The sequence below is a fragment of the Nyctereutes procyonoides genome, unplaced genomic scaffold (genome assembly GCF_905146905.1).
Source record: "Nyctereutes procyonoides isolate TBG_1078 unplaced genomic scaffold, NYPRO_anot_genome, whole genome shotgun sequence".
In the NCBI taxonomy this organism is placed as follows: Eukaryota; Metazoa; Chordata; class Mammalia; order Carnivora; family Canidae; genus Nyctereutes; species Nyctereutes procyonoides.
Genome location: NW_026575024.1, coordinates 1,203,536 through 1,230,210, shown reverse-complemented (window position 1 = coordinate 1,230,210; position 26,675 = coordinate 1,203,536). Strand labels below are relative to the sequence as shown.

Sequence of the window (26,675 nt, the reverse complement as noted above, 5' to 3'; positions counted from 1 at the left end):
CCCCACGGGCCTGCAGGGCCTCAAGCCACCCACTTCCTGTGACGGGCCAGGCCGTCTGGGATCCGGAAATTAAGCCGGCCCTTCAAATCCCCTCTGGGTCTCCGTGTTCCTGGGGTTTAACAGAACGTCCAGGCCTCCCTCAGCAGAGCCCCACGTTCCTGCCCCGGGAAGGGGAAGGTGCTCGCAGGCCGCTGGCCACAGGCCGCCGAATCTCGAAGCTCGGAGGCTTTGGGCTGGGTCCCACCACGAAGCGGGATCGGGGGCTGTGGCTCACCTTCCCTGAGAACCGGCCCGAGCCCCCCAGCCCCCGGGTCCGGCGTGTCCCGGGTCAGGGCAGGAGGACACAGGCTGTCAGGGTCCTGGTGGCCACCAGGGCTCCGGGGAAGGAAACGGGATGACCAGAGGGCTCTGCCCTGACTTGCCCCGGGGTCCTCCCGGGAGCCTCTGCCCACAGCCAGGGTGCTTGGGGAGGGCCAGCTGGTCCCTCTGCCCCCGGGGAAGCACTCGGGGCCCTGCCTGACTCGGCCCGGCCAGCTCCAGACTCCGTGGTCCTGTCCCCCCGCAGAGCTCGGCCGCTCCTCCGTGTGGCCCAGCCCCCCCATCCTCGGCGGCAACCCCCGGGTTCCCATGGACAGCTGCGGGCCCTCCCTGCGGGCTCCCCCCCCTGCACCTGCCCACTCTGCCCTCCCGGCCAGCTCGGGGCTCCCCGAGGGCACCTGCCTGCCAGCAGCCACAGCACTTGCCGAGGACTGCTGGCGCCACGAGGTCAGAGCCCCTGGAGGTCAGCTTCTCGGTTGCAAATTTGTCCGTCGTGTTCCAGGAGGACAGGGGACCTCGCAGCTTGGTCCGGGGAAGGGGGCTCTCAGGCCCCCGCGCTCCTCCGTGGGATGGAGCGGTGTCGTCCAGGACAGAGGAGGAACAGGTCACGGGTGGGGGAGGACGGTGGCCCGAGGGCTCAGCCAGACCCACGTGCCCGAGACTCAGTGAACAGAACCACCTGCCCGGAAGCAGTTCTGGGACTGCAATGAGGCCGTTCCAAGCAGAGGGGGCCCCTGGGGCTGGCACCAGGCTGTGGATGCCAGGACACCTCCCAGGGCAGGGGAAACTGAGGCAGAACCTTGGGATCATGTCTCACCAGCATGCCTCTGCTCTTTCTCGCCCCCTCACTCACAGCCTGGGGTGTCAGACAATGGGTGTCCAGGGTGCTGGAAGGTTCTCCAGGGAGCATGCAACCTGATGCCAGGGATGCCAGGGCAAGGCCTATGTCTACAAAGACCTACAGAACTCAAGGTCCGGCTTCCAGGGTGAGGAGAGAGAGATGGTCCTTAAGGACTTCCTGGAGGAGGCGGGATGGATGTTTCAGGAAGCAGAACACTGCGGGTATAAGGCACAGGGCAGGACAACCCTCGGGGTGTTTGTGGCACAGGAGGGTCCCAGCTGGAGCGGAGGGGGCAGGAGCTGAAGCCAGCGGGAGGCAGGGCGGGCGGCAGGGAGGCCTGGGCAGGGAGCCGGGCGCCAGGCAGGGGTGTGAGCTCCCGCCCCAGGCTGGCGGGAGACACACAGGACAGGGACACTGGACGAGGGAGGGCCGGGGCCAGAAGGGCACGGGGACAGACCCCCAGCTGCCTGCAGAGGTGGGGCCCTGCCTCCCTGCGTCCTGTGTCTTTCCCTCCCGAGGGTCCTTTGCTCCTTCCTGCTGATTGTCACGAGGAGGCACCGCATGAGTGGTTTAGGGCAGAGGTGCCGAGGGCAGGCCCGGGTGGCAGCTCCCGCCCACTCCGTGTGCCGCGGATCCAGCCAAATGAGACACGAGGAAATGCCCGAGCAGGCCTACGAATAATTGTTGATAATTTGAATGTTTGCTTTTAACGCTTGCAACACAAGCCCCCAGTGCAAGCTCATCTCGCCAGTCGAGGCAATTACAGGATTTACGAGTGACGCGCGTTCCCTGGGTGGGCACGAGAGCCGCCTGGAAGGCCTGCCTGTCTCCGGCCTCGGCAGGGCCCCGCACACATACCTGCGAGGCCACCAACAATTCACCTCCCATGAGGTCATTCTGGAAGGGGAGAGCTCTGCCAAGTGGAGCTTCTGACCCCACCTCCAGGACAGACCAGCAGGGCCGGCCCTGGGCAGGCCCGGGTGAGTCCGGGTGCCCTCCTGCTGGCAAACACATTTGTCTCTTTATCAAAGCAGATGCAGAAGGACCACACACGTGGATCCCGATGAACGTCAAATGATCCCTCTAGGGAACTGCTGGGCAGCCAGGGCCCTGGGGTGGGCGAGGGCTGGGCTCTGCGGGCACCGGGGGGCCTGGCCCCTCTCTTCCGGAAGCTCCGGAGGCACCCGTGCCAGAGCCGCCAGCGCAGAGGGGCCTGCCCCCACTCTGTTGGGTCTGCCTTTCCTGGAACTTTGGGTGCCCCACGTGTCCTCAGATGAGTCCTCAGAGCTCAGGGCTGCGTGGCCGGGTGGCAGAGGCCGGGCTCCATCTTTGTCCACCCAGAACCCAGTCCCTGTGACCAGCATCTCTGAGCAGTGACCCGTTAGTTGGCGGCTTCTACAAAGAACACGGTGCCTCTTCCGTCCGCCTGTGGAGTACCCAGGGCGCTTCCAAGTTGGCCACTAACTTGTCCCAAGACCTGGAACAGGTTTCTCCTTCTCTTCACTTGGCTTCTGATCCTAGGAGGAGAGGTGCTCCCCCCGCCGTGAGATGTGCATAAAGGCAGCAGACGTCAGCGGAGAGCGGGGTGGGTGAGCAGAAGCCTGCACACTTCAGGGCTTTGGGATGCCTCCCAAGATGAGATCAGAGAAGAATGATTGACCATAAACACGTACCTGGCCCGTTCTGAGTCTCCTGGAGCTGCCCTGACACGCCGCAGTGCGTCCCCCACAGGACCACAGCGCAGCCGGGACTTGGATTCTCTCTTTTCCTTTTAATTATTTCCTCTCCAGACAAAACCCCGCCAGGATAGACGTTATTGAGTTCAGAATGTTCCAGGGCACTTTATCAGGCTGCCCCCGTTCTCAGAGGCTGCTGTGCTCCGGGGGTGACCTCTAGCCGGCCTCCTCCCTGCCTCTCCTAATCCCTCCACCGCAGGACCAAGGGCAGGGTGGCCTGAGGACAGCAGGCCACAGCCCGGCCCACTGCGCTGCCGCCAGGAGTCTGGCCGGCACCATCATCCCCGGGGCCCCCGTCCCCAGGCCCCACCCCGTCCGGGCCCGGCTGGGGTCTCAGGCACACAGGTGCTCCCTGGGGTCTCCCGAGGTGCCGCCGAGACACCCGGGTGAGCTTTCGAGAACGGAAGTCCTGCGTTTTGCATTAATATGTCTGAAATGCTTGCTCCTGATTTACCTTTCAAATTGTGCCTCTGAATGAGTCCCGTGGGAGGATCCCCGAGGGGGACCCCTGCGGTCCCACGGTCCCACGTGACGCTCAGTTTGGTGGGGCCGAGCCCTGAGCCCAGGGTCCTCGGGGGCCAGCGCTTCCCTGAGGTGAGAGGGCGCTGCCGCCCGAGTGATGGGTGGAGACAGCGCCCAAGGAACCTGCCAACAGCCTGAGTCGCCGCGGGAGCCGGTTCTGTCCTCCCTCCTCCTCCCACCTGCCCCTCAGGTCCAGGAGAGGTCTCCTCAGGGACAGCCCATCCCCAGCCCGTGTGACCTGGGGAGCAGCTGGACGGCACTTTCCGACACTAACCCCCTCGCCACAAGGACGAGGATTCACCTTTTTAAAAAGAAACGATCCTGTTTTAGTAAAATACGTGAATTATTCGAAGGAAAAACATGGTGTATGACGGTGTCAAGGACGTAACCCCAAGTGAAGTCTGGGAACAGCACATCCAGCGCGGCTGCTGGCACTTGAAAGGCCTGCACGCTTCACCATCGGAGCACCGGGCGCCGCAAACGCCTCCGTGGCGGGGAGCTCACCACCTACCCAGGGCATCTCCAGTCCGCTGCCTGGGGAATGCTCCCAGCGGGCTCCACCCGGAGGCCGGGGCTGCAGAGCCGCGGGCTCACCGCGGGGATCTTCGCAGGGCGCCCCCCCCCAGCCTCCTCCTCCAGGCAGGCCAGGGAGGCCCTCCTGCTAGTTCCTCCTGCTCCAAACTTCTGCCCCTGGGAACGCGCGTGGTTGTCTCCTCCCTTCCTCAGCGCTGCCCGGAGAGGCGGCCGATCCGCCAGGAGCAGCCAGACCGTGCCCCCGTTTCCAGGTGTGGACGGATGCCTGGAGGCAAGGACGAAACCCCAAGGGCCAAGCCCCCGAAGGCAGAGCATTTCATAAATAACCGTCCAGATGTGCATGTGTCCCCGAGCCCAGCACTGCCGCTCCCCGGCCCGCAGGAAGAGGTCAGCCCCCACCCCCTCTGCGGTCCGCGGCCTCGCTCTGTAGGGCCGCCCTCACCGGCCGGGGTCAGGCCTTCCTCGCTAACCCCGCGGACTTCAGGCTTTAACCACACACACAGTTGACTTTTGTGGACTTTTTTCTTTATTTTGAGAGCGAGCGAGCACGCATGAGCAGAGCGGGCTGGAGGAGCAGAGAGAGGGAACAGGAACCCTAAGCAGGGGCCCCGACTCCGGGCTCTGTCTCATGACCCTGAGATGATAATCTTGAGCCAAAATCAAGAGTCAGTAGCTTAACTGACTGAACCACCCAGGCGACCCGACTTCTCTTAAAGTTAATTCATTTTGTGGAAACTATAAGGGAAAATTGTGGGGTGTCCAGGTGATGCACTGTTACTGTATTAACTCAGCAACCCCTGTGAGCTCCTGTCTGCGCCCCGTCCCATCCCCTGCTTCATCCCACCTTCTGGTTTCAGGGACACTGAGGAAGTGTCATCACCCCGGTTCACAGATGAGCTAACCAGACCCGGAGAGATGAGGCAATGCGGTGGAGGTTGTGGGAGAGCGCCATGGGATTCCTACGGGACGCTCAGGCCGCATGCTCGGTGCTGGGTGCTGGGTGCTGGGTGCCGGGTGGGGGCGGCGCTCTCGCCGGTCCCTACGGTTTGGCTACGGTGCCTGGTGCCTATGGTGCTGGTGCCCACGGCAGGAAGAGGATCAGCCCAGCGGGAAGGCTGCGGGGGGGTGGGGGGACCGGATTCCCGCAAGCCAGGGTGAGCCCTCCCAGCGGCAGCCCCCAGCCCCCCGGGGGCGACCCTCCCCGCCCGCCGCCGGCCCCACCGGCCCCTGGTGGCCTTTCCGAAGGGTGAAGGGTTGGGCGGGAAGCTCACTTCCTCTCGGCCCCTGCGCACCCGGGGGCCCTCACACCGGCAGCTTCACTTCTGAGTCAGAGACCCAGTCGCCAGGGGGCCTGGGGACGCCGCCACGCAGATGGCGGCTTCTGGCTGCCGCTCGGGGCGCCGCGGAGGGACCCGCCACCCGCGGGCGCGCGAGCCGGGGTCCCCCCTGCGCCCCCCCTGCGCCCCCCGCCGCGCCCCCACGTGTGCCCACGCGCCCCCCCGCCCCTCCCCCCTGCGCCCCCCTCCGCGCCCCCCACGTGTGCCCACGCGCCCCCCCTGCGCCCCCCTGCGCCCCCCTGCGCCCCCCGCCGCGCCCCCACGTGGCCCACGCGCCCCCCCTGCGCCCCCCTGCGCCCCCCTGCGCCCCCCCTTCGCCCCCCCCGCGGCCCCCACGTGCGCCACGCGCCCCCTTCGCTTCCCCGCGCCCCCCACGTGCGCCCACGCGCCCCCCCTTCGCCTTCCTCCCGCGCCCCCCACGTGCGCCCACGCGCCCCCCCTTCGCCTTCCTCCGCGCCCCCCACGTGCGCCCACGCGCCACCCCTTCGCCTTCCTCCACGCCCCCCACGTGTGCCCACGCGCCCCCCCCGCCCCTCCCCGCGCGCCCCCGCCGCGCGCTCCGCAGCTGTCAGCTCAGGGGGCGGGCCCCGGGGCGCGGGGGCGGGGCCGAGCCGGCGCGGGGCCCCCATTGGCCGGGAGGGCGGGGCCGGCGGCGCGGGGGGCCGGGCGGGGGCGAGGGGATGAATGGAGCGGGAGCGGGGGCGGGCGGCCTCCAGAGCGCGGAGCGCGGCGCGGCGGCCGGGTGTCGGGACGGTGAGTGGCCGGGGCGCGGGGCCGGCCCGCTGACGTCAGGAGCGCGGCAGGTGCCCGCGGACGCCAGGCTGGGCCGCGGCGCGAGGTGGCGCCGGCGGGGCCGGGCACGGGCAGGGGCACGGGCGGTGCGCCCCGCGGCCCGGCTGCCCCGGGAAGCGCGAGGCGAGTGCGCGCCGCCGCCCGCTGCCCCGGCCGGAGGCCTCGGAGGAGGCGGGAGGGCAGGGAGGCAGGGAGGGAGGCAGGGAGGGAGGCAGGGAGGCAGGGAGGGAGGCAGGGAGGCAGGGAGGGAGGCAGGGAGGCAGGGAGGGAGGCAGGGAGGGAGGGAGGGAAGGAGGGAGGGAAGGAGGGAGGCAGGGAGGGCGCGGCAGGTGCCGGGCGCGCACGCAGGTGCAGGCCCGCGGGTCGGGGCCGGACGGACGCGCCTCCCCGGGGCGCAGAGAGGCGGCCGGGCCTCCACCTGCGGCTGCGGCTGCGGCTGCGGCTGCGGCGGGGCCCGGGAAGGGATGCCCAAGCGCACAAGTTTCTTGGGCGACTGGGCTTTGTGGGCTCCAGCTGCGCCGCAGGCACCTCGGGGGCGGGGGCGGGGGGGCTGCGCCGGCGGGTCCCCAGCCCCGGCAGCGCGGGCACCGGCTCGGTGCGGCGGCCGGAGCGGGCGAGGGGAGGACGGGAACCCGGATGCGCACCGGGGCCTGCGCGGCCTTCCTCGGAGGACGGGAGGCGGCGGCGGCCCGAGCGGGGCAGGGGCAGGGGCAGGGCAGGGGCAGGGCAGGGGCAGGGGCAGGCCCGCGGGCAGGGGGCGGGCGGCGCGCACGCGCTCGCTGGTGGGCGTGGGCGGCTGAGCCGGCGGCCGCCCGCTGCCCTGGGAGGCGCGGGGGAGCCTCGGTACTTTTCCAGCCGGAGGGACCAGCTCAGCTCCGCGTGGCCCGCCGCCCCTCCCGCTGCCTGCTGGGCCCCGGGTGCCTTCCCTCGCACCGGAACCGGCTGCCCCGGGCTGGGACCCCGCGCCCAGCACAGACCGCGCTGGCGGGTGGAGCCGGGGGAGAGGAAGCCTCTGGTTTCCGCAGGTCTCCGTGTGACCCGGGGGCCAGTGCGCTGGCGCGGGAGGGGCTGCTCGAGCACCCAGAAGGCGCTCCGGGCCCCAACAGCGTCCCAGGAGGCCTGGCAACGCGGCGGCAGGTGGCTGCTATCTCTCCCATTTTACGGTTGAGCAAACTTGCCCAGGGCGCCCAGCCTGTCCGCGGTGGGGAGGTCGCGGTCCAGTTTCGGGGGACTCCAGACATCTTGCAGCTCTGTCCCCGGCGGGGAGGACACAACCCCGGGAGCCAGGCGTGGCACAGGGCAGGGCCCCAACAGGTGGGCCCGCCGCAGAGGGGCCCAGAGCCGTTGGCACAGGGAGCCAAGGCCCGCGGGAGGCAGGGAGGGGGCCTCTCAGGGAGCGCCCACAGCCGGCTCTCCCAGGTGCCGCGCAGAGGGAGGACGGAACGTCTGCTTTCCTGCTGGGCAGGGCTGGCGGCCACTACCCGGGAATTTTTTATGGGGCTACTTCCCTCCTGGGTGGCTCTGACCTAATCTGCCCTGGGTGTGGCCCCTCACCTCAACCAGGTCCCTGGGCAGGTCCCAACCAAGTCAGGTGGCTGGGTGGTCAGGTGGCTGGGTGCCGGGAGGTTAGGGACGATGGCCTAGGGGATGGAGGTCTTGGGGCAGCGCTCCTGTGCTTGTCAGAGCCCCCGATTCTGGCTGACCCCGCGCAGAGCCTGGCTCCCTGGGCTCCGGTGGACCCTTGCCTTGATAAGCCACGGCTGTGGCTCGAGCTCTGGGTCTCTGTCTGGCTTCCAGACGATCTAGAAGTCTCCATGAATGTCGATCCATTTCCAGGTCAGCGCTGCTGAGCCGGTGTCGGTTCACAGCCCTGCGGACTCGTGCTTACCGTGGCAGTTTTGGTGCTCAGGGCCTCCCCGTGGGTCGTGGGCAGGTAGCGGAACAGAGCCTGGTATCGCGGTCAGAAGGGATGGGCAGCTGGCCCCGCAGGTACCTGGGGGACTCGCCCCGCCATACTTCTGCTTTCTCCAGTGTGGACAGAGGCCGCAGAAATAGTCCCTCCTGGGCCACGTGGCCTCCTGTTCTCAGGAGTGGCAAAGAGCCCATTGTCTGCTTTTGGAAGGGGATAGACAACAATCCTCAGAACCTCTCAGCCGCTTTTGTTCGGGGACATTGAGCTGCTTGTCTTGCCCCGGCGTGCTGCTGGTGTGTGGGAGCCCGCTTCGGGGCAGGACCCAGTGTCCCCCGTGGCAGGTAACCGTCAGGCCTGTCAGGACCCCTCCCCATGAGCCCGAAGGAAGCACCAACTCCAGTCTCTGGTGACCAGTGCTCTTGTGTGTGGGTGGACCCTGGGTCCTGTGAGCAGGGGAAGGAACCGGCCTGTGGGGCCCCCAGTCACCTCCCCTGCTTGGCTGGTCAGGGGGACCCTTTCTGCTGCAGGCCCTTAGCTGCTCACCGTGTGGCCGGACAAGGCCCACTGAGGACCAAGCCCGGGGTCCGGAGAGTCACAGGCTCCTGGGCTGCAGAGCTTGAGGCGTCCTCTGCACCCAGTGGGACCGCCCTTCGTCAGTGGTGTTTTCTCCAGGAAGCTTTGGGGGAACCTGAGATGTTGTTCCTTGGCCCAATGCCTTTTAGGGTTTGGGACAGGCAGGCTGAGTGGCACCCCATTCCCACCGCAGGCTTCCATGCGGCCCGTGCATTTTGTCACGGTGATCTACGTCTCAGCAGCTCTGGGCCTGGTGTGTGGATCCACGGGCCGAAGAGGCCACCTGGACAGGGCTGAGCCCAGTGCCCCGGGGCCTCCCATGAGCCCCAAGTGCCCAGAGGCCGGGGTCCTTCACCTCGGGGCTCACTCTCTTCTCCCCACGATGTCACACTTCTGTTGAAGTGGAGACACAGAGACAAAGAGAGGCCCACCACCTGCCCGGGGCGGAACGCCCGCCAGGCTGCAAGACAGCCTCTCTCCGTCCCCTCCGGGGATCAAACCTCACGGGTTGGGAAGACCAATAAACTCGTACCGGCCTCTCTGGCTCACCCTGCCCTCCCACACGTCTGCCTGCTGTGGACACAAGTTGGGGAGCAGGGAGTCCATGCAGGGCACCCCCCAAGGGACAGGTCCTCCGGCTGTCTCTGACAGTCCTTCATTGTTGGCCTCCGTGCAGGGTGGCCGGCTCCCTCCCCCCTCACCTGGGCATGGTCATCACGTATGCAAATTTGGGCGGGCCGGGCACTGCTGTGGCCACCCCCGTCCTGCCGCCCAGGGCCTGCTCTATAAATAGCTTTGAGTCTTGTCTTCCACAAGTGAAAGCTCCCTCCGCTCTCTCCGGCAGAGGAAGAAACACCAGGACAGACGTAGGAGGCGAGAGAAGAGAGCTGCGTGAAAGACTTCCACGGGTCACGGGGGCGAGGACCGGGGTGAGAGGGAGGGCGAGGCGGGGCGACGGGGAGGGCCCAGGGTGAGGACCCGCGGCCAGGAGCCAGGCAGGGGCGGCCACACAGGGTGGCACGTGTCACGGTGGCATGGCTGTGGCTGTCAACCTCAGAGCCACCAGGTACAGGGAGAAGGGAGCGTAGAGGAAGCAGAAATGAAACCTGTACATGTCCCCAGCGAGCGGGGTCCAGGTTGGAGCTGCGAGAGCCCCGGCCCCTAACTTGGAAGGGCGCCGGTCGCCCCACGCCGGCCTCCCTGCGGCCGTGGGCTGGGCCCGAGCCGCCCTGTCCCTGGGAGCCTGGCAGAGGAGGACCAGGGCTCGGCGCTAGGCTGACGGCACGGCTCTGGGTGAGCCGTGGCCCTGCCGCCTGCTGCGTTGGCGGGCAGCCTCCACGCGTGCCCTGAGCACCGCCAGGGCCCTGCGCCAGCACGTAAGGAATAAGCGAGCAGAGGAGGGCTCGCGAGGACTGACCCCGTCGCAGCCTGGTGTTGACGCCAGGGCCCAGGGGAGGGCCACCCACGGGGCCGCTGGCTCCTCACGCTGCAGTTGGTGGGGCGTGGGGGCGGGCGGCGAGCCACTGGGACCTGGATTTCTTGGAGCCTCATGGCTCAGACTGTGAGAGGTGCGGCTGACGGCCGGGCCAGTAGGGGACCCGAGGTGTCCTCCTGAGTGAGCTGCACGAGGGCGCACACACGCACGCACGCGCACACACGCCCTTGCCCCTCCCACGGCAGCCCCAGGTGCAGAGCTCCTGGCTCAAGGCCCCACGGCCCACATTATCCCGGCTGCTAATCCTGGGCACCTAATCCCGAGGGTTTCCTCTCCCCGCGGCAACAGGTGGGGGCCCCAGCTGTGGTGGGGAGGCTCCGGGGACGAAGGACAGGCCTGGAGGCTGGGATAAGGGCTCCCCGGGAAGCAGCAGCAGGAGGAGGACGATCCGTCTGCTTCTCTCGGGTCCGGAGAGCCATCCAGGGCCTCCCCAGCACAGCTCGCGGCCCCAGCTGTTCCTGACGAGGCACAGGCAGCAGCGCAGCGGAGAGGGGGCAGCCCGGCCTTGAGCAGGTGCCCCAGGCCCCCCCACAGCACCCCCAGGCTGCTCCCATCCCGGGGGCTTCTTCCTGTGTGGCACTGTCTGGGGCTCACCTGGCTGGCGTCCCCCGGGAGCCCTGTCCCCCATCCGCGGGCAGCCCTGCCTCCTGAGCCTGGGATCTCGGGGGCTCACGAGTGCGTGCTGAGGGCTCGGCCACTACTGGGCCCACGGGACGGAGGTTGGTGCCGGCGGTGCCCTGAGCCGCCCGGGGCCTCTGCTGCCAGGCCCGCCCTGTGCACCGCGCCTCTGCCATCTGCGCCGCTCTGCTCTGCGGGTGGGGACAGCCGGCGCCTACCAGTCGTCCCCAGGTGCAGGCACTGTGGCTCCTCCCGCGCCCCACAGCCCCTCAGGCCTCCCACGCAGCCGGCGTTGGTGCGGAACTACCTGCCGATCAGTCAGGATGCTCGGAGAACCAGTCGGTAGGGGGTACGCGTACGTACGTCTGTGTTGCTTATGTATGTATGTGTTCTACGTATAAGCTTACGTGGAGACAGATACACACGTACCAAGATTTCTTATGAGAAACTTGGCCCGTGCAGTTATGGAGCTCGGCGAGTCCCCAGGTGCGCAGCCAGGCAGCGGGGAAGTCAGGAGAGGTAAAGGTGTGGCCGGCAGGGCGGCCTCCAGAGCCAGGCATGACGACCGGGTCAGAGGTAGCCACGCAGGACAAGTTCAGGGAAGGGCCGGCCCTTTTGGGCTATTCAGTCCTTCAACTGATCAGACGAGGCCCACCGACACTGAGTTTACCCATTAAAATACTGATTTGTCCTAGAAACACCGCTGCAGACACACCTGGCACCTCATGGCCCCCCAAAGTGACAGGTGGAGTCCACCATCACGCTGCTCTTGGCCCCGAGGCAGTCGCTCTGGGCCTGGCTGTGGGCAGGGGGCTGCGGGGAGGAGGGGAGTCACCAGGAGTGAGATGCCCTCGGGGTCTTAGGTGAGGCTGCCCGTGGACCCCACCTGGAGCCCCCGGGGGGTGGGGGGCGGCCTCTCCTGCCCCTCGGCTGCCCGTTGGCCTGCCTCCGCTGTCCCACATGCTCGGGTCCTCTGCCATCTGCTGCGTTGCCCCAGCTCTGTGGTCAGGCCTCACGGCAGCTGGAAGGTAGACACTCATTTTGTCCAGACCCAAGCCCAGCGGACAGAGGGAGGCTCCTGGGTACAGCCCGCAGGCTCCAGGAGGAAGAGTTCCCAGCCCGGCTGTGGGACCCGGTCCCTGGAGGGCCAAGTCCCGGCGCGCAGTGTGCCGCAGGGTCCTCCAGCCCCCCCCACCTGCCCCCCGGCTTGCCGCGGGGCCCCGGGACACAAACAAGGGGCAGCGGCCCCAGAGCCACAGCCTGGCCTTAATGTGGGTCAGCAACACTCCCTGGGCCCCGGCAGGGAGGGCAGCCGTGACGTCCCCGTCCCCTGGCTGACTGCTCGGGTGTCAGCGCTGCCCACGTCGGAGGCAGATCCTGGAAAGAAACTGCCCGTGAGTGAGCCGGGGCACAGCCCGACTCCAGCAGCATGGCCCAGGGGAGCTGATGGCCCAGGCACCAGGCCAGCAGCTCGGTGCCCGTTGGGCCTGCGCCTCACTGTGTGCACGGTGGGGCTCGGCCACTCCAGCCACCCTGCGGTCGTGCCGGGTGCGGGCTCTCCTGTGGGACGGGTCCCGCGGCCTTTGTGGTGAGACGGCAGCGTGTGCTTGGAATTCAGACCAAGCGTCGGCACGAGCACCTGTGCATCGACGTCCAGCGCAGCGTCTGGCACGCCACACGCGTATCGGTGCCCAGGTCGAGCCGGGCCAGATCCGGGTGCAAACTCAGAAACATCCTTAGGAAGTTCCATGAGACTCAGGACCATCCTGGTGGCCGGAGACGCCCGGTGTCGCGGATCCTAGGCTCACGGGGCCCCGGCCGCCGGCCTGTGGGTGGAGGGGACGGTTCCAGGCGCCGGGAGGGCCAGCCTCCCCATTTCTGATCCAGAGCCTCCGTACGGGCGAGAGCCTTCCAGACGGCACAGGCAAACTGGGGCAGAACTGGGGCAGGGGTAGGAAAAGTTTGCAACGGCGGGTTCCAGTCACGGCGTCCTGACCTGCCTGGGCAGTGAGGCGGGGCGGGAGCGCGTGTGCCCCAGGCTCCGGGGGGGAGCCCCCGGAGGAGGCCGCCCGGCCGCCCGAAGGCTCTGGGTGCTGCCACTCGATTCTCCTGTGCGCGTGGCGGCCACCAGTGCATCATCTGGCTGACACCCCAGACTGGATTCCCAATTTGCTAATTTAAATGATGTGATGTGTATGATTTGGCTTGAGCTTTACGTGCTCGTGTCCAAGATCCACAGCTGTTCAGGTAAAACTTGGCCACGGACTTGGAGCTGCTCGTTGCTGTTCTCTTGCGGCTTTTCTTTTTTTAAGGTTTTGTTTATTTATTCATGAGAGACCCAGAGAGAGGCAGAGACACAGGCAGAGGGAGAAGCAGGCTCCATGCAGGGAGCCCGATGCGGGACTCGATCCCGGGACCCCGGGGCCACACCCTGAGCTGAAGGCAGATGCTCCACCGCTGGGCCCCCCAGGCGTCCCCCTCTCGTGGCTTTTGATTTCCAAGGGGAGAACTTGTCGTTGCAGCCGTCCCTAGCTGTCCTGCTGCCTCCTGAGCCCTGCGAGGACCCGGTCCCCATCCCTGCCCCTGCGTGTCCTGCCGAGCCGGGCCCAGACAGTGTGGAGGGCGCAGGTGTCTGAGGGCGGCCGGGGTGTTGGTCACTTACCGGGGATGCCGGCCCGTGAAGGTTCCCGTGGGCCCGATGTGGACCGTCCATCCCCCCCCGCGCTGCCCTTTCTCATGGCAGGTGGGGTCCTGGGAGCCTGGAGATGCGGGGTTACCTGACCCACTGGGGTCGGGGGGAGTGAGGGCCGAGGTGGAGCATGGGAACAGGGTGGGCTGGGGTTGAGCGGACAGAGGGAGCGCTGGGGCCTCTTCTCACTAGTCGCCCACCTGCCACCCGCCGTGTCCCATCGGGACATTCTGAGCCCCGCCGCAGGGCAAGCCGGGTGTGCGCTGGTGACCCTCGAGTGGGGGCGTGCCCTGCCTCTACTGCCCCCACCATGGCACGTGCCCGCCGGGTGTGAGATTCCTGCAGAGCTGAGGCTGCACGGGGTGGAGGCCGCATCCACACTCCGAGCTCCCTCCAGGGCCCGAGAGCACAGCTCAGGCTGGCCCAGCAGAGGCCGCGGGGCCGGGGGGCCGGGTGATGCAGGGCCCCGCAGGGTCCCCACGTGGCCTTGTTTGGGTGCGCGGGTCTGGCGTGGACCCCAGCAGACCGGGGAGCGGGCCTCAGGGCCATCGCAGCCCCACGGGACCAGGCACAGGGGCGTCGGGGCGCAGATGTCAGTGCGTTCGACGGCCTGTGCCGGCCTTCTAACCGGAAGCTCTCCTCACAGAACCAAGCCCGCCGCTGGACTTCCGCCCCCCGCGCGGAGATGCCGCAGCGCTGCACGGGGGACAAGGCCGCGGTCTCCCTGCCGCCCCTGGTCTTCCGGAGCCCGCCCTCGGCCGCGGTCACGGACGCCCCCGGCAGGCGGGCGTCCCCCGGCTCGGCCCTGAGCCCGGGCGCCCCGGGGTCCGCGGCCCTCAGCCCCCTGGACCCGTGCAGCCAGCCGCTGTGCCAGCCGCAGGCGGAGAAGCGCGCCCGGGCGGCCCCCGACATGCACTACGTGGCGGCCGGGCCGCAGGGCGCGGCGTGCGGCTGGCGGACCTTCGCGCCCGGGTGCCTGCAGGCCTTCAACACGCCGCGGGGCTTCCTGCTGTTCCTGAGCGCCGCCGCCTTCCTGCAGGGCATGACGGTGAACGGCTTCATCAACACCGTCATCACGTCCATCGAGCGCCGCTACGACCTGCACAGCTACCAGAGCGGCCTCATCGCCAGCTCCTACGACGTGGCCGCCTGCCTGTGCCTCACCTTCGTCAGCTACTTCGGCGGCAACGGACACAAGCCCCGCTGGCTGGGCTGGGGCGTGCTGGTCATGGGCGCCGGCTCGCTGGTGTTCGCCCTGCCCCACTTCACCGCGGGCGCCTACGACGTGCAGGCGGCCGACGGCGTCGGGACGTGCGGGGCCAACCGCAGCGTGGCGTGCGGGGACGGCGCCTCGGGCCTGTCGGGCTACCGGCTGGTCTTCATGCTGGGCCAGTTCCTGCACGGCGTGGGCGCCACGCCGCTCTACACGCTGGGTGTCACCTACCTGGACGAGAACGTCAAGTCCAGCTACTCTCCTGTCTACATCGGTGAGCGGGGCGGTGGGCGCGGGGCGGGCGCGGGGCCCTTCACCTGCGTCTGCCCATGGCCGGCCGCGTGTGTGGCCACTCGTGGGGTAGCCGGTGAGCGCGGGCGTTCGAGCCACCCGGGGTGGCTGGTGCCCAGGTCAGCCGGGCCCTCCCCGCGGCCCTGCCCGCAGGCGCTGGGTGCGAGCCTCCCACTCCCACTGAGACACCAACGGGCGTGGGCGGCGACATGTCTGGGTTTCAACCTGGTGCCCCCTACCCCCACGTCCGTCCTGCCCGGCCAGGCGTCCCCAGGGGTGACACCGGCCGGTGCTCTGGGCCCGGCTACACCTGCCAGCTGCCTGCGGCCCCCGCATTTCTGCCTCGGACCCGGTCCCTATAAGTCCCGGTGGTGCCGACCCAGGGTCGCTCTGGGAGGGGCTGGGGGTGATGCTGTGCGGAGGCGTCCAATCCCGTCATCCCATCATCCCGCCAAGCGACGCCCTCAGGAGCTCGGCTCTCTTGAAGGAGCTAGAGTCCCCACGCGCCGACTACAGTTGGCTTTGATGGAAAAAACATGAAATCACTTTAGAAAGTTAATGGAGGGGGCGGGGGAGGAGGGGGCGCCTGGGCGCTCGGGCCGTTGAGTGTCGACCCTTGCCCTCAGCTCAGGTCCCGATCTCAGGGGCCTGCGTTCAAGCCCCACATTGGGCTCCACCCTGGGCGCGGCGCCTACTTTAACAAATAAAATCAATAAAAAATAAAAAACAATAAGGAGTTGACAGCGGCCGGATCCGGGACGCAGCGGACGCTGCACAGATGAAAACCCCGGTCCAAAGGGCCCGTGCGCCGGGGCAGAGGGCGCGGGTGCCGAGGGGCTCCCTCGGGTGGGCCGTGGGGCTCCCGGCGTCAGCGGCTGTGAGCCCCGGCGCCCCTGAGCAGCGCCGCTTCCCCCGCAGCCACCTTCTACACCGCGGCCATCCTCGGGCCCGCCGCCGGCTACCTCATCGGGGGCGCCCTGCTGAACGTTTACACGGACGTCGGCCGCCGGTGAGTGTGCAGGGCCGCCGGCCCCTCGGGGACCATGTGTGCTCAGGGACGACGCCGGCTGCTCCGGGGCCCGGGGCTGGGGGTCCGGGGGTCCAGGGAGGGGTCCCTGATCACTGCGGGGGGCGAGCACCAGCTGGGCGTCCTCAGTTCAACCCAGATCCCGCGGACTCCCCGGAGTCGGCGCAGACCCCGCAGGCTAAGGCCCAGCCCTAGGAGGCCCCCCTTCAGACGGCTGCCTCAGGCGCGGGGCCCCCGCCTCGGTCCAGCTGCACATCCGTGGCGCCCGCGACCTTGGGCGTGAGAAGCCTCCAGAACGGCTCACGGAACCCGGGAAGGCGCTTTGCGCGCTAGATTACCAGTTCACTAAACAGATTAGGAGGCAGGAGCCGCCAGATGGACGGGCCGCCGAGGGCGAGGGTGGGAGGGGGCGCGGGCGTCCGCGCTGTGCAGGTGCCACCCCAGCCGCCCGCCCAGAAGCCCCCAACGCCCCCGGTAAGGTTCCCACGGAGCAGCGTGCGGAAGGATGCCCGGCGTGGGCGCCTGAACACGCGTGGACGGGATGCTGACCGCAGGCCCCTCTCCACAGGACGGAGCTGACCACCGAGAGCCCGCTGTGGGTCGGCGCCTGGTGGGTGGGCTTCCTGGGCGCGGGGGCTGCTGCCTTCCTCACCGCCATCCCCATCCTCGGCTACCCCCGCCAGCTGCCAGGTGGGTGCGTCAGCCCCTCCCTGGGGCTGCTGGGGACCCCGGGACAGTCTGGGGCCTTCACCTCCTGGGCGGGGCCTGCAGGGCCTGTGCTGCCCACCCCGGGCACCCTCCGCCCCTGCGGCGCCTCCCGCTATGGGCTCAGAGCGGGGCCCATGGCAGCCTGAGCATCTGCCCCCTCTGAGCCCTTCCTCCCCCCGCCCGGTCCCAGCGTGTGTCCCTGGCTCTCTCCAGCTGGTCGCCGCTCACCGTGCTGCATCCCCACCACACCTGGCCCCGCGCCCTCCATCCCGGGACCGGCCCAGACCTGGGGGCGGGCAGGGGCCTGAAGCAGAGCCCTTGGTCCCCGCTCTCACCGACACGTGTCCTTCCAGGCTCCCAACGCTACGTGGTCATGAGAGTGTCTGAAACACAGCAGCTGAAGGACAGCGGTCCCACGGCCGTCAGCAACCCCGACTTCGGGAAAACCATCAGAGACCTGCCTCTGTAAGGACCTCACGGGGGGTGGTGTGGGCCTCTTGCCCGTGTCTGTGTGTCCCGAAGACCTTTAGGGGGGCCCCGTGCACGCTGGATCTCGACCCCAACCTAGGAGAGTCCATGTGACCCTTCCAGGGCCGCATGGTGAGCGCACAGCCCCTCAACCTCCCTCATGACCCAGTGCAGGGCGGGTCTCGGCCCCAAAACTCGACCTAAGAGACCAAGGAGCAGCAGCCAGAGGCCTCTGGTCCTGATGGAGGGCCCGGGCCCCAGCTCCTCACTCCGCCCTGTCCTCTGACCGGGTCATCAAGCACCACCTGCCTTTGCCTGGGGGCTCCAGGCTCGTGCCCTCTCTCTGTCTCGAGGCTCTGAGGACCCTGGGGGAGCAGGACTGACCCCAGCCCTCTGCCCTCTGCCCTGCACCGGCCCCTCTCCGGGGCTCCCCTGATCCTCCCTGTGCGTGACTGGCCTGGCTTTGTGGTCTTCACACGCCATCGGGACGAAAGGCCCCTGGCCTGCTCTGCTCTCGGAGCTCCTGGGGGCCCAGTACCCTCTCCACGGACCAGGCATTCCAGGGGGGCGGTCGCAGGGATGGGGAGGGAGGCCCCTGGCCAGGCGCCCACCTGAGTCCTCGGCCTCGCTGAGCTGCCACCTGCCCCTCCAGCCCTCTGGGACCGCCCGGGAATGGCTGTGTCTGACAGGCCTTGTGGGGCCGGGGGCCGGTGGTGGCTGGAATGAGTCCCCGTGCCTGCCTTCACCGGGGGGAGGGAGAAGGGCCTCCAGGGAAGCCCCTGTGCCTCCCACCGTCCACTGCTTTGCTTCTGCTGTCATGCTACGGGCGGAGGGTGGGTGGCCCCCTGCTTCCACGTCCCGTGAGACCTCTCAGGAGCTGCCCCCAAGGCAGGCCGGGCTGGCCCAGGGCCTCACCAGCCAGGGTGCAGGAGCCTCTGTCTGGGGGCAGCTCGCCCGGTCTCCCGACACCGCGGTGGAGCCCCCGGTGGAGCAGGCCCTCGGGTTCCCTGCACACAGCACCCGCGACCCAGCCCGTGGGCAGCCCCGGGGCTCCCTCCCGGCCGCCCGCCCGAGCGTCCCGGCGCAAAGGCTAGGTAGGGCTGCACTGCACGTCCCTTCTTTCCAAAGTCCAATTGCTCGCCGGCCTGTGCCTCCAAAGGGAGAGCATTTGAGGCTCAAGGAGTTTGCAGCCGCTGTGACAGGGCTGCGAGATGTGGCCGGTGCTCTCCGGGCTGGCATGGGGACGGCCGGCGGCGCTCGTGGACGCTGGGTCTCCGGGGGGCGGGGGGCTCCCGAGGACAGGCCTGGGCACCTGCTCCGGTTGTAGAGCAGCTCTGAGTTGTACACTCGGGACTGAAAGCACAGGAGGCCGGGTCGGAGCCGCCCAACGGCCGCTGGGCGCCGGAGAGCGAGGGTCTGTCCCGCCGTGACCTGGGGCTCCCGGCCACATCGCCCCCGAGGCCGGGGGCCAGCAGACACCTCCGTGCTCTAGTCCAGGCATCTGCTGTCCGGCGGCTAGAGGGCTGGGGACGGCTCGGGGAGTCGGGACGCGCAGGCGCTAGAGCTCCCGGGCGGGGTGACCGGCTGCCCCACAAAGACGGAGCGTCTTTACTCCCGGACCCCCCCACCCTTGGCTGCGATCTTTGTGTGTTTTCCACTCTGGGCTCCGCTTCCTTCACCAGCCCCGTGAGGACAGCGTGTTCTGTGCCCCTCATGACATTTAAGGGGCAGGTGGGGTCACATGTGTGATCACAGTCAGGCTCTAGCCCTGCTCGGCCTGAACCCCTAACGGGATCCTGGGTCCCATTCAGCTGGAGCGAGTGGCCCCCAAAGAACTTGGGCTCATCCCGAGGGCAGGCAAGGTGGGGCCGGGACTGGTGACCGGCCAGGCTCAGCGAGGACACGGAGGATGGCAGCCAGGGCCCATGTCCGACCCTCACAGTGAGGCTGGAGGCCAAGGGTCCCCCGGGCTGTGCAGAGTCGCACTCCCGGTCCTCCCAGGACCTCTCCAGGGACCCCAGCAGCAGCCCCCCAAGTACGCAGCAGAGCAACTGGGGAGCCAGCCACGCCCACCCCGAGGCTCCTTGGAGGCCCCTCTGTGTCCCCTTGAGGGCTGGCTGAGAAGGGCCCCCCCGCGTCATCCCCCATCCGCAGGGCCTGGCCAGTCCTGGACTTGGGGACAGCCACCTCCGGGGTCCCTGGCTCGGGCCGTCCGCCCGTCCTCACAGCTGAGCCCGTGGTGACCGAACAGTGCACGGTCGTTGAGGGTGTCCCCGCGCTGGAGGGGGCGGCCCTGGGAGGGCTCCTCTCCCTGTGTTTCCAGCTTTCTTCCCTGGAGCCCAGCCTCACGCCCTGTCCTCACGTCCCTGGGACAGATGCAGGGTCTGGGACAGATGCAGGGTCTGGGACAGATGCAGATGCAGGTTCCGCAGCGGAACGGGGGCTGTGCACCCGGGAGGGGGGTCCGTGGCCTCGGGGACGGGGCTTCCGCTCAGCCTGGCGCGCCCCCCTGAGCCTCCGTCTCTCTCTGGCCTCCGCGTGCAGCTCCATCTGGCTCCTCCTGAGGAACCCCACCTTCATCCTGCTGTGCCTGGCCGGAGCCACCGAGGCCACGCTCATCGCCGGCATGTCTACCTTCGGCCCCAAGTTCCTGGAGGCCCAGTTCAGCCTGAGCGCCTCGGAGGCTGCCACCTTGTTTGGTGAGAAAACTCTCTGGGTGGGGGAGGTCCTCTGACCTTTCGTTTGTTCTCCATGACTGAGGGGTCCTCGGAGCATCCTTCAGCAGTCCCAAGGGCTCCCGGCCGTGTGGTCCTGTCGGGGGCCCAGGAGCGGGCGCGGAACCGCCTGACGTGGCCACAGGGATGCGATGGCTCCTCCCCGGAGCTGGGGACGCTGGCCGGCTCTTGGCCGACGCCTCCTGGTGGGAGGGTGGGGTGGACTCGGCTCACGTGTGCCGCCCATGCACCCACAGGCCTGGCCATCCTCACCCCTGGCCTGTTGCAGGAAGGGCTGGGACCCCACAGCTCTGGACCTTCGGGCTCGGCCATGCCCGTGAGCCAGGTGTCTGGGGTCCCAGGATTCCATGGGACCGTGAGGTGGGCGTCCCCGGCCTGTGCCTGGGGCGGGCTGGCCCTCAGGAGAATGAGGGGCCCTCCTGAGACCCCCCGCCACTGTCCAGGGGCAGCCGTGGCCTTGCTGAGAACCCACTGGGCAGAGGGGCCGATGCCAGGCACTGGGTCTGGCCCCACGGGGGAGGATCCTGGCTGGAAGGGGCGACGCCACGTGTGGAAGGTGGGCGCATCTGGGCAGCACGAGGGCCATGCAGCTGCACCACAGCCCTCAGGGCTCTGTTCCTGGCACGGGGCTTCGGCATTCAATTCGGGTCCCCGTTCCCTGTTACCTGACACCCCAGACACTCCTCCTCACCTGCCTCTCGGCTTAACCTCACACGCCCAGGCCTCCATCTGCAGCTGCCTCCCCTTCCCCGGGCGGCCCCCTCTCCTGTGCCGACAGCCCCCCAAGAACAGCTGCATCCTCCAGGGTCCCCCATGTTCACCCCAGGGGTGTAAGAGGTCCACGCCAGAGCTGGCCTGGGTCATTGCTGGAGAGACGGGCCCACCGAGCCCCCACTGCCATCTGCCCCCCGCCCGGGGACGGCCTGGGAGCCCCGGGCCAACGAATCCCTCCTTCATGTGAAATGGCACTGGTCCCTGCTTTCCCCAAATGTGGCTCACAGTTGGACTCAGGTGTCCTGGGGGCCCCCCCAGCAGGCAGGCCGGGGGCTCTGACTTCTCCTCCAGTCCCGCCCGGCCCCTGCGTCCCCTGGACTGAGCCCCCAGCCCCCACCGTCCAGCGCCTGACAACTCAGATCAGAGCCAAGCGCTGCCACATGGACAGGTGGGCGGCTCCGGGCCTCAGTGTCCCCACCTGTAAAGATCCAGTGGGCACCGGCCCCCCTCCTCCGGCCCCTGGGGACCTCGCTGAGCACCTCCCTCTCCTGCAGGGTACCTGGTGGTGCCGGCGGGTGGCGGCGGAACATTTCTGGGCGGCTTCTTCGTGAACAAGTTCAAGCTCCGCGGCGCGGGCATCATCAAGCTGTGTCTGCTTTGCACCCTGACCAGCCTGCTGGCCTCCTTCGTCTTCTTCATCCACTGCCCCAATGTGCCCATGGCCGGGGTGACAGCCAGCCACAGCGGCAGGTGAGGGTCGGGCGGTGCCGGCGTCGAGGGGAGACGGGGTGGCCCCAGGGGACGGGGAAGGTGGGAGCAGGAGCCACGGTCTGGGGTTTTCCATTTGAGAGGACAAGAGAGGAAAGCGTGTGTCTGTGCTCGCAGGCGTGTGCACACACACATGAGCGTGCGGGGTGCAGCCGAGCCCCGGGGGGCTGGCGCCGTGGCGGAGGGTTGGCCCCGGCACGCCTGTCGTGTCGGTGTTGGGAGCCCCGTGCACACGTTGCCTGTGCAATAACCGAGGGGAAGCGCGTGTTGCAGCCGCGGTGGGGGAGCAGGTCGGGGTGTGGTGCGCCGGGCGCGAGGCTCCAGCAACCGCGTGGAGCAGATGAGGCTGGGGGCCGAGCCCGAGCCCCCCCCACCGCCTTGTCTCCCCCGCAGCCTCCTGCCCGACGGCCACCTGGACCTGACGGCCCCCTGCAACGCCGACTGCGCCTGCCGGCCCGAGCACTACAGCCCCGTGTGCGGCTCCGACGGCCTCACCTACTACTCGCCCTGCCACGCGGGGTGCCCCGGGGCGGCCGTGCCCAGCCCGGGCGGCCAGAAGGTGAGTGGCCGCCGCCCACGTGCCGTCCGCCGCGCCCCGGGAGGGCCCCTGTCCCTTCCTCCTGTAATCAGCGCTGTTGTTGCGCTCCTCAGGTGTACCGAGACTGTAGCTGTGTCCCTCAGAATTTTTCCTCTGGTTTTGGCCATGCTACTGCAGGGAAATGCACCTCAACTTGTCAAAGAAAGCCCCTCCTTCTGGTTTTCATATTCGTTGTAATTATCTTTACATTCCTCAGCAGCATTCCTGCGCTGACGGCAACGTTACGGTAAGCCCCGGGCCTGGGTTTCGCTCTGGTCCAGAACCTTTCCTTGCAGCCCGCCGCGTGGAGCTCTGCAGATCCTGCAGGGTACGTGCTTGCCCCCCGGGGAGGCGGCCACGCGGCCCGGTGGCGCTCGGCTGCCGGCGTGGGGGTGTGACTTGGCCACCCTCCCCGGGCGCTGACGCCGCCGCCTTCCGTTTCAGGTGCGTCCGCGACCGGCAGAGATCCTTCGCACTGGGCATCCAGTGGATCGTGGTTAGGACTCTAGGTACTGTGGCGCGTGTAGACTTGCGTAGCCGCCAGCAGGGCTCCCAGCAGGTGTGCCTCCCCGCCCCCCAGCCCCGCGGGCTTTGGAGGACATCATCCCCTCGCAGTCCACTAGAGGGACCCGTGCCCGCGTCTTCGCCCGGAAGGTGGCTTTTCCTCCTTAGCACAAAGCGGGGGGCCAGGCTGTGGGCCGAGCAGCAGCCGTCAGGCCTGCCCCCCTGCCCGGTGCCCGGTGCTGACCCAGCCTCTCTCTGCAGGGGGCATCCCGGGGCCCATCGCCTTCGGCTGGGTCATCGACAGGGCGTGCCTGCTGTGGCAGGACCAGTGCGGCCAGCAGGGCTCCTGCTTCGTGTACCGGAACGCGGCCATGAGCCGGTACATGCTCGTCTCCGGGCTGGCGTACAAGGTGAGGCGGCATCATCACCCTGCAGCTTGCGGGCGGCCTGGGGCTCCGGTCAGCGGAGGCTTCGCAGAAATGCCACCCAGGTCCCCTCCTGCGTGCAGACGCTGGCGCCCCCCCCCCCAGCCAGGCGGCTCGCTGGACCCACGTGTGAGCAACGCCGTCTCCTGGCCTCACGGTGCCCAGGGCGCCGCACGCCCCTCACCCGGCCCTGTCACGATGAACTTCTGGGGGCGCCCGAGGCTCGCGCTGCGTGGGGGGCAGCACAGCATTTATATCCTGGATTTTGCGTGATGGCGGGAAAGGGCACAGCGAGATCCCAGGGCCGGCCTGCGACAGGGTGTTGATGACCTGCTTTGGCTGGAGGCGGGCTCGGGCTCCACGTCCTGCCTCACGTTGTTCTTGAGCCCCCACCCCCCGGCCCCACGGAGGACCCGCCGCCGCCTCGGATTAGCAGAAAAGTAGCCCCGGGGTGAGGAGGGCTTGGTGTGGCTCCCGCGTGGTGGTGGGTCGGGCTCCTCGCCTCTTGCTCCTGTGTCCTCCGGTCCCTCAGGCCAGTAGCCGGGCGCCCGCCCACATAATAACCCCCTGGGTGGCGGCGCGCCGATGGGATCGCTGCTAAAGGCAGGGTTAGTTTTAGCAGGAGGAGCAGACAAGCTCCAAACGCGTCCCATTCGGTCATTGTCCCAAAGTGGAAACTGGCTTCAGGCCCCCCGGGTGGGGGGATGCTCCAAGGAGCACGGGGGGGTTCCTGCTAAAACCCGGCACTTACACGGTCAAGTACACGCGTGAACGCAGAGGCCAGCATTCGTGCCCACTCCTCCTCGAGGCTGCGAGGGACCCCGCGGGAGCCCCACGTCGCAGGGTCAGCCCCAGGCCGCTCCCCAGCCGCGCAGTGGCCTGGGTCCTCGCCCCCTCGCGCCCCCCGCGTCTCTGCCTCCGCGGCACGTGGCCGCCGCCCTGGCTGCTCTGTAAAAGCGCTCTCTGCTCGCTCCTGCCCGGACACCCGGCACCGCAGGCGGGGCCACCCAAGGTCCAGGGCGATTTCATCCCAAGATCCTTAACTGAGTGACACCTGCAAACACCTATTTCCAGCTGCAGGTTCTGGGGGTCAGGGCTGGGACGGCTCTTCTGGGGGGCCGCTGTGCAGCCGGGACAAGCCCTCCCCCCCATCTGGGGCCTGTCTTCACCCACATGTGGTTTTCATTCCCTCTGTGAGAGTGTTGGTGTCGCGCGAGGGGTATCCCGGAGAGATGGGTGTTCTCGCCGGAGCAGGGGGTCCCCGGGACCCGGGGCCGGGCGGGCAGCGAGCTCTTCCTGTCTTCGCAGGTGCTGGGCTTCCTGTTCTTCGCCATCGCCTGCCTCCTGTACAAGCCCCCCTCGGAGTCTTCCGACGGCCTGGGCGCCTCTCTGCCCAGCCAGTCCTCGGCCTCCGACAACGCCATGGACCTCCCGGATGCCCCCTCGGCCCTCCAGCCCCACAGTGACGTCTGATGGGGCACTCCCGAGGACACCGATTTCTCCCCAGAAGGGCTGACCCCTCGCCGGTTGATGCCACAGTGCTGAGGACCCTCCAGGAATCTCCCACAGGATGCTGAGGGGTCTGCGCTGGTGGTGGACGCACGTGAGTCTCAAAGGCGCCCAGGAGAGAGAACGCGAGGTGCATCCGCAGTGGGCACAGCTCCCGCGTGGTCCCCGGGGGCCAGGCTGATGGTCTCTCCTGAGGAAGAATGAGGCCCAGCGGCCCCTCCCTTCCCGGTCCTCGCCCGGCGGACGGACGGACATAACCGCACAGCACTGAATTGTCCCGGGGGCTCCGGAACCCTGGACACGGTAGCAGCCGTGCTTGCAAACAATCTATGCAACCGTACCGCGCTGTTAGCTCTAGAAAGTGCAAAGCCCCCTGCAGGCCGAGGCCGAGGCCGAGCTCTCCAGGAGCCTGCGGGGCCGGCACACCGGGCGCCCTGACGGTCGAACCACTGGCTGAGAAGTACAAAGCCCGGCCCCCCGCGGCCTCGGGTGTGGCTCACCGCATCCTGGGGGCAGCCTGGCCCCTTCCGGGGGTTCTCCTGCAAAGCGGAGGAGCTGCGAGGCCGTCCCCGGGGGCTTGGCCCCGCTGGAGCCGCCTGCCTGGGGTGTTCAGACCTGCTGTCCCCTCCTGTCCTCATAGCTGCTGCAGGACGGGAGCCACTTGCATATGTAGATATTTATGAACCAATATTTTGCATCACCTTATTTATAGAATCTGTTTTATACCTGAGAGTGCGGTGGGCAGAGTGGCACAGTCAGCAGGCACCTGCGAATTCTGCTGGGAGGACGTCGGGACTTCCGTGGGACGTTGGTTCCCAGGTGTCCTCAGTTAAAATTACGTGTATATAAATATATTTTAGTATTTAAAACGTATCTCTGTGTGATGAGTTTTGTCTCCACGAGTTTGCAGTCTGGTGGCTTTATACATCCTTCCTGTGGGGTTTTGTGAGTTTGTGTCTCAAAGCCGGTGGCGGGCTGCCTCCCCGATGAGCACTTTCTGGACCGTGAACCCACCTGGCAGGCATCTCCCGTTCCCCACTGTGACTCAAGCATCCCCTCCCTCCGGAGTCCAGCCCCCGGGAGGCGGGCCGGGGTCCTCCACCCAGGGCCCCCCTTCCTGCCACTTTCCTGAATGACCTACAGCTCAGGGTGGAGACGGGGGTGGCGGACACAGTAGGTAGTCCAGCAGTGCGTGCACGGGACGTGGGACAACAGGGACACCCGGCGCTCCCCGGACGTCCGAGGCGGGTGGAGCCGTGAGCACTGGGGACAATGGCCTGGCCGCATCCTCCTAGCGCCCAGATGTGGCCACCATCGTGCTCAGCTTCTTAGAAGAAGCAACGGTGGAAGGGAGACAAGACTGCCAGCTGGGGTTCTGAGCACCCTGGCCCAGAGTCCCCGCGACGGCACAGGCAGGGGCCCCGTCACCCCAAGCCGTTGGGACACCCAGGGCAGGTGCCCCTCATTGCTCATCCGCAGGCATGGGGCACTTCTACCCCTTGTCCTCTGGGGACCCTCTGTGAAGGCTGAGGACTGAGGCCACAGGGTCCCTCCTCTGCTGGAATTTGGGCCCCAGGCACCAGCTCTGGCTGCGACTCTGGAGCTCAGCACCCAGGCTGCAGCCCCTCCCCGCTGGGCGCCGGGGAGCCCAGAGAGGCCACAAGCATGGCTGGGGTCACGGGGGAGCTTGGAGCTGGGCTGGGGCCCAAACCCCAGACGGGGCTCTCTTCCTCCCTCTCCCCACGATTCTGTGAATGTGAGCTGGATGCTGGGCCCCTTCGGCTCCTGACCCAGACACTTCCACTGGCCAGGACCAGGGGGCAGGGTTAAGTGATGAGCGGGGACCACCCGGGCTCCCTGGCCCTCTGGACCCGCTCAGGACTGAGCGCCTGCTCCACACCAGGCCCAGGCTGAGTGGCGGGGAGCTGGGGAGGCGCTGCCCTGGGACCCGCCCTGGGACCTGCCCTGGGACCCACCCTGACACCTGCCCCGGGCCCTGTCCTGACACCTGTCCTGACACCTGCCCTGACATCTGCCCTGGGACCCACCCTGGGACCCGCCCTGACACCTGCCCCGGGATCTGCCCCGAGGGCTGCCCTGAGGGCTCCCGGCAGCCAACCCAGGGCAGGAGGGCAGCAGGGCCCTGGGAGGACAGCTCAGCCAGGCGCTGGGATTCACTCTCGGGCGGTGCCTGGCCCCCTCTGGTCCCCGATGCCCTCTCCGGGCGGAGGAGGCCCAGGGACCCCAGGCACTCGGCAGAAACAGGGGCTTCCATCCTGCCTTCCTCCTTGGAAGGGCTCTGAGCGGGGTGGGTACTGCTTTCAGCTCGTGTATGTCCTTAAACAGCTTTACTGAGACCTGAGTCACCC

General features: G+C 68.2%; 1 protein-coding gene across 6 annotated transcripts; it reads left to right on the top strand.

Moving 5' to 3' along the window:
• The first annotated feature begins 6,022 nt into the window (after positions 1 to 6,022).
• Positions 6,023 to 25,179, top strand: SLCO4A1 (solute carrier organic anion transporter family member 4A1). 6 transcript variants are annotated; one of them, XM_055301372.1, is made up of 11 exons: positions 6,023 to 6,041; positions 14,014 to 14,854; positions 15,790 to 15,880; positions 16,467 to 16,588; positions 16,960 to 17,071; positions 19,619 to 19,773; positions 21,078 to 21,273; positions 21,685 to 21,850; positions 22,086 to 22,377; positions 22,634 to 22,782; positions 24,106 to 25,179. In XM_055301372.1, exons 2-11 carry the CDS (start codon positions 14,053 to 14,055, stop codon positions 24,268 to 24,270), a joined length of 2,250 nt encoding a protein of 749 aa, XP_055157347.1. In that variant the 5' UTR covers positions 6,023 to 6,041; positions 14,014 to 14,052; the 3' UTR covers positions 24,271 to 25,179. The 6 variants fall into 6 exon arrangements, 5 of the variants coding, with proteins under 5 accessions (XP_055157347.1, XP_055157381.1, XP_055157375.1 ...); XM_055301387.1 differs by lacking the exon at positions 6,023 to 6,041 and having other exon boundaries at positions 9,529 to 14,854; positions 21,943 to 22,115; positions 22,313 to 22,377; XM_055301406.1 differs by lacking the exons at positions 6,023 to 6,041; positions 24,106 to 25,179 and having other exon boundaries at positions 9,525 to 14,854; positions 22,089 to 22,196; positions 22,313 to 22,377; positions 22,634 to 22,768.
• Positions 25,180 to 26,675: the final 1,496 nt, after the last annotated feature.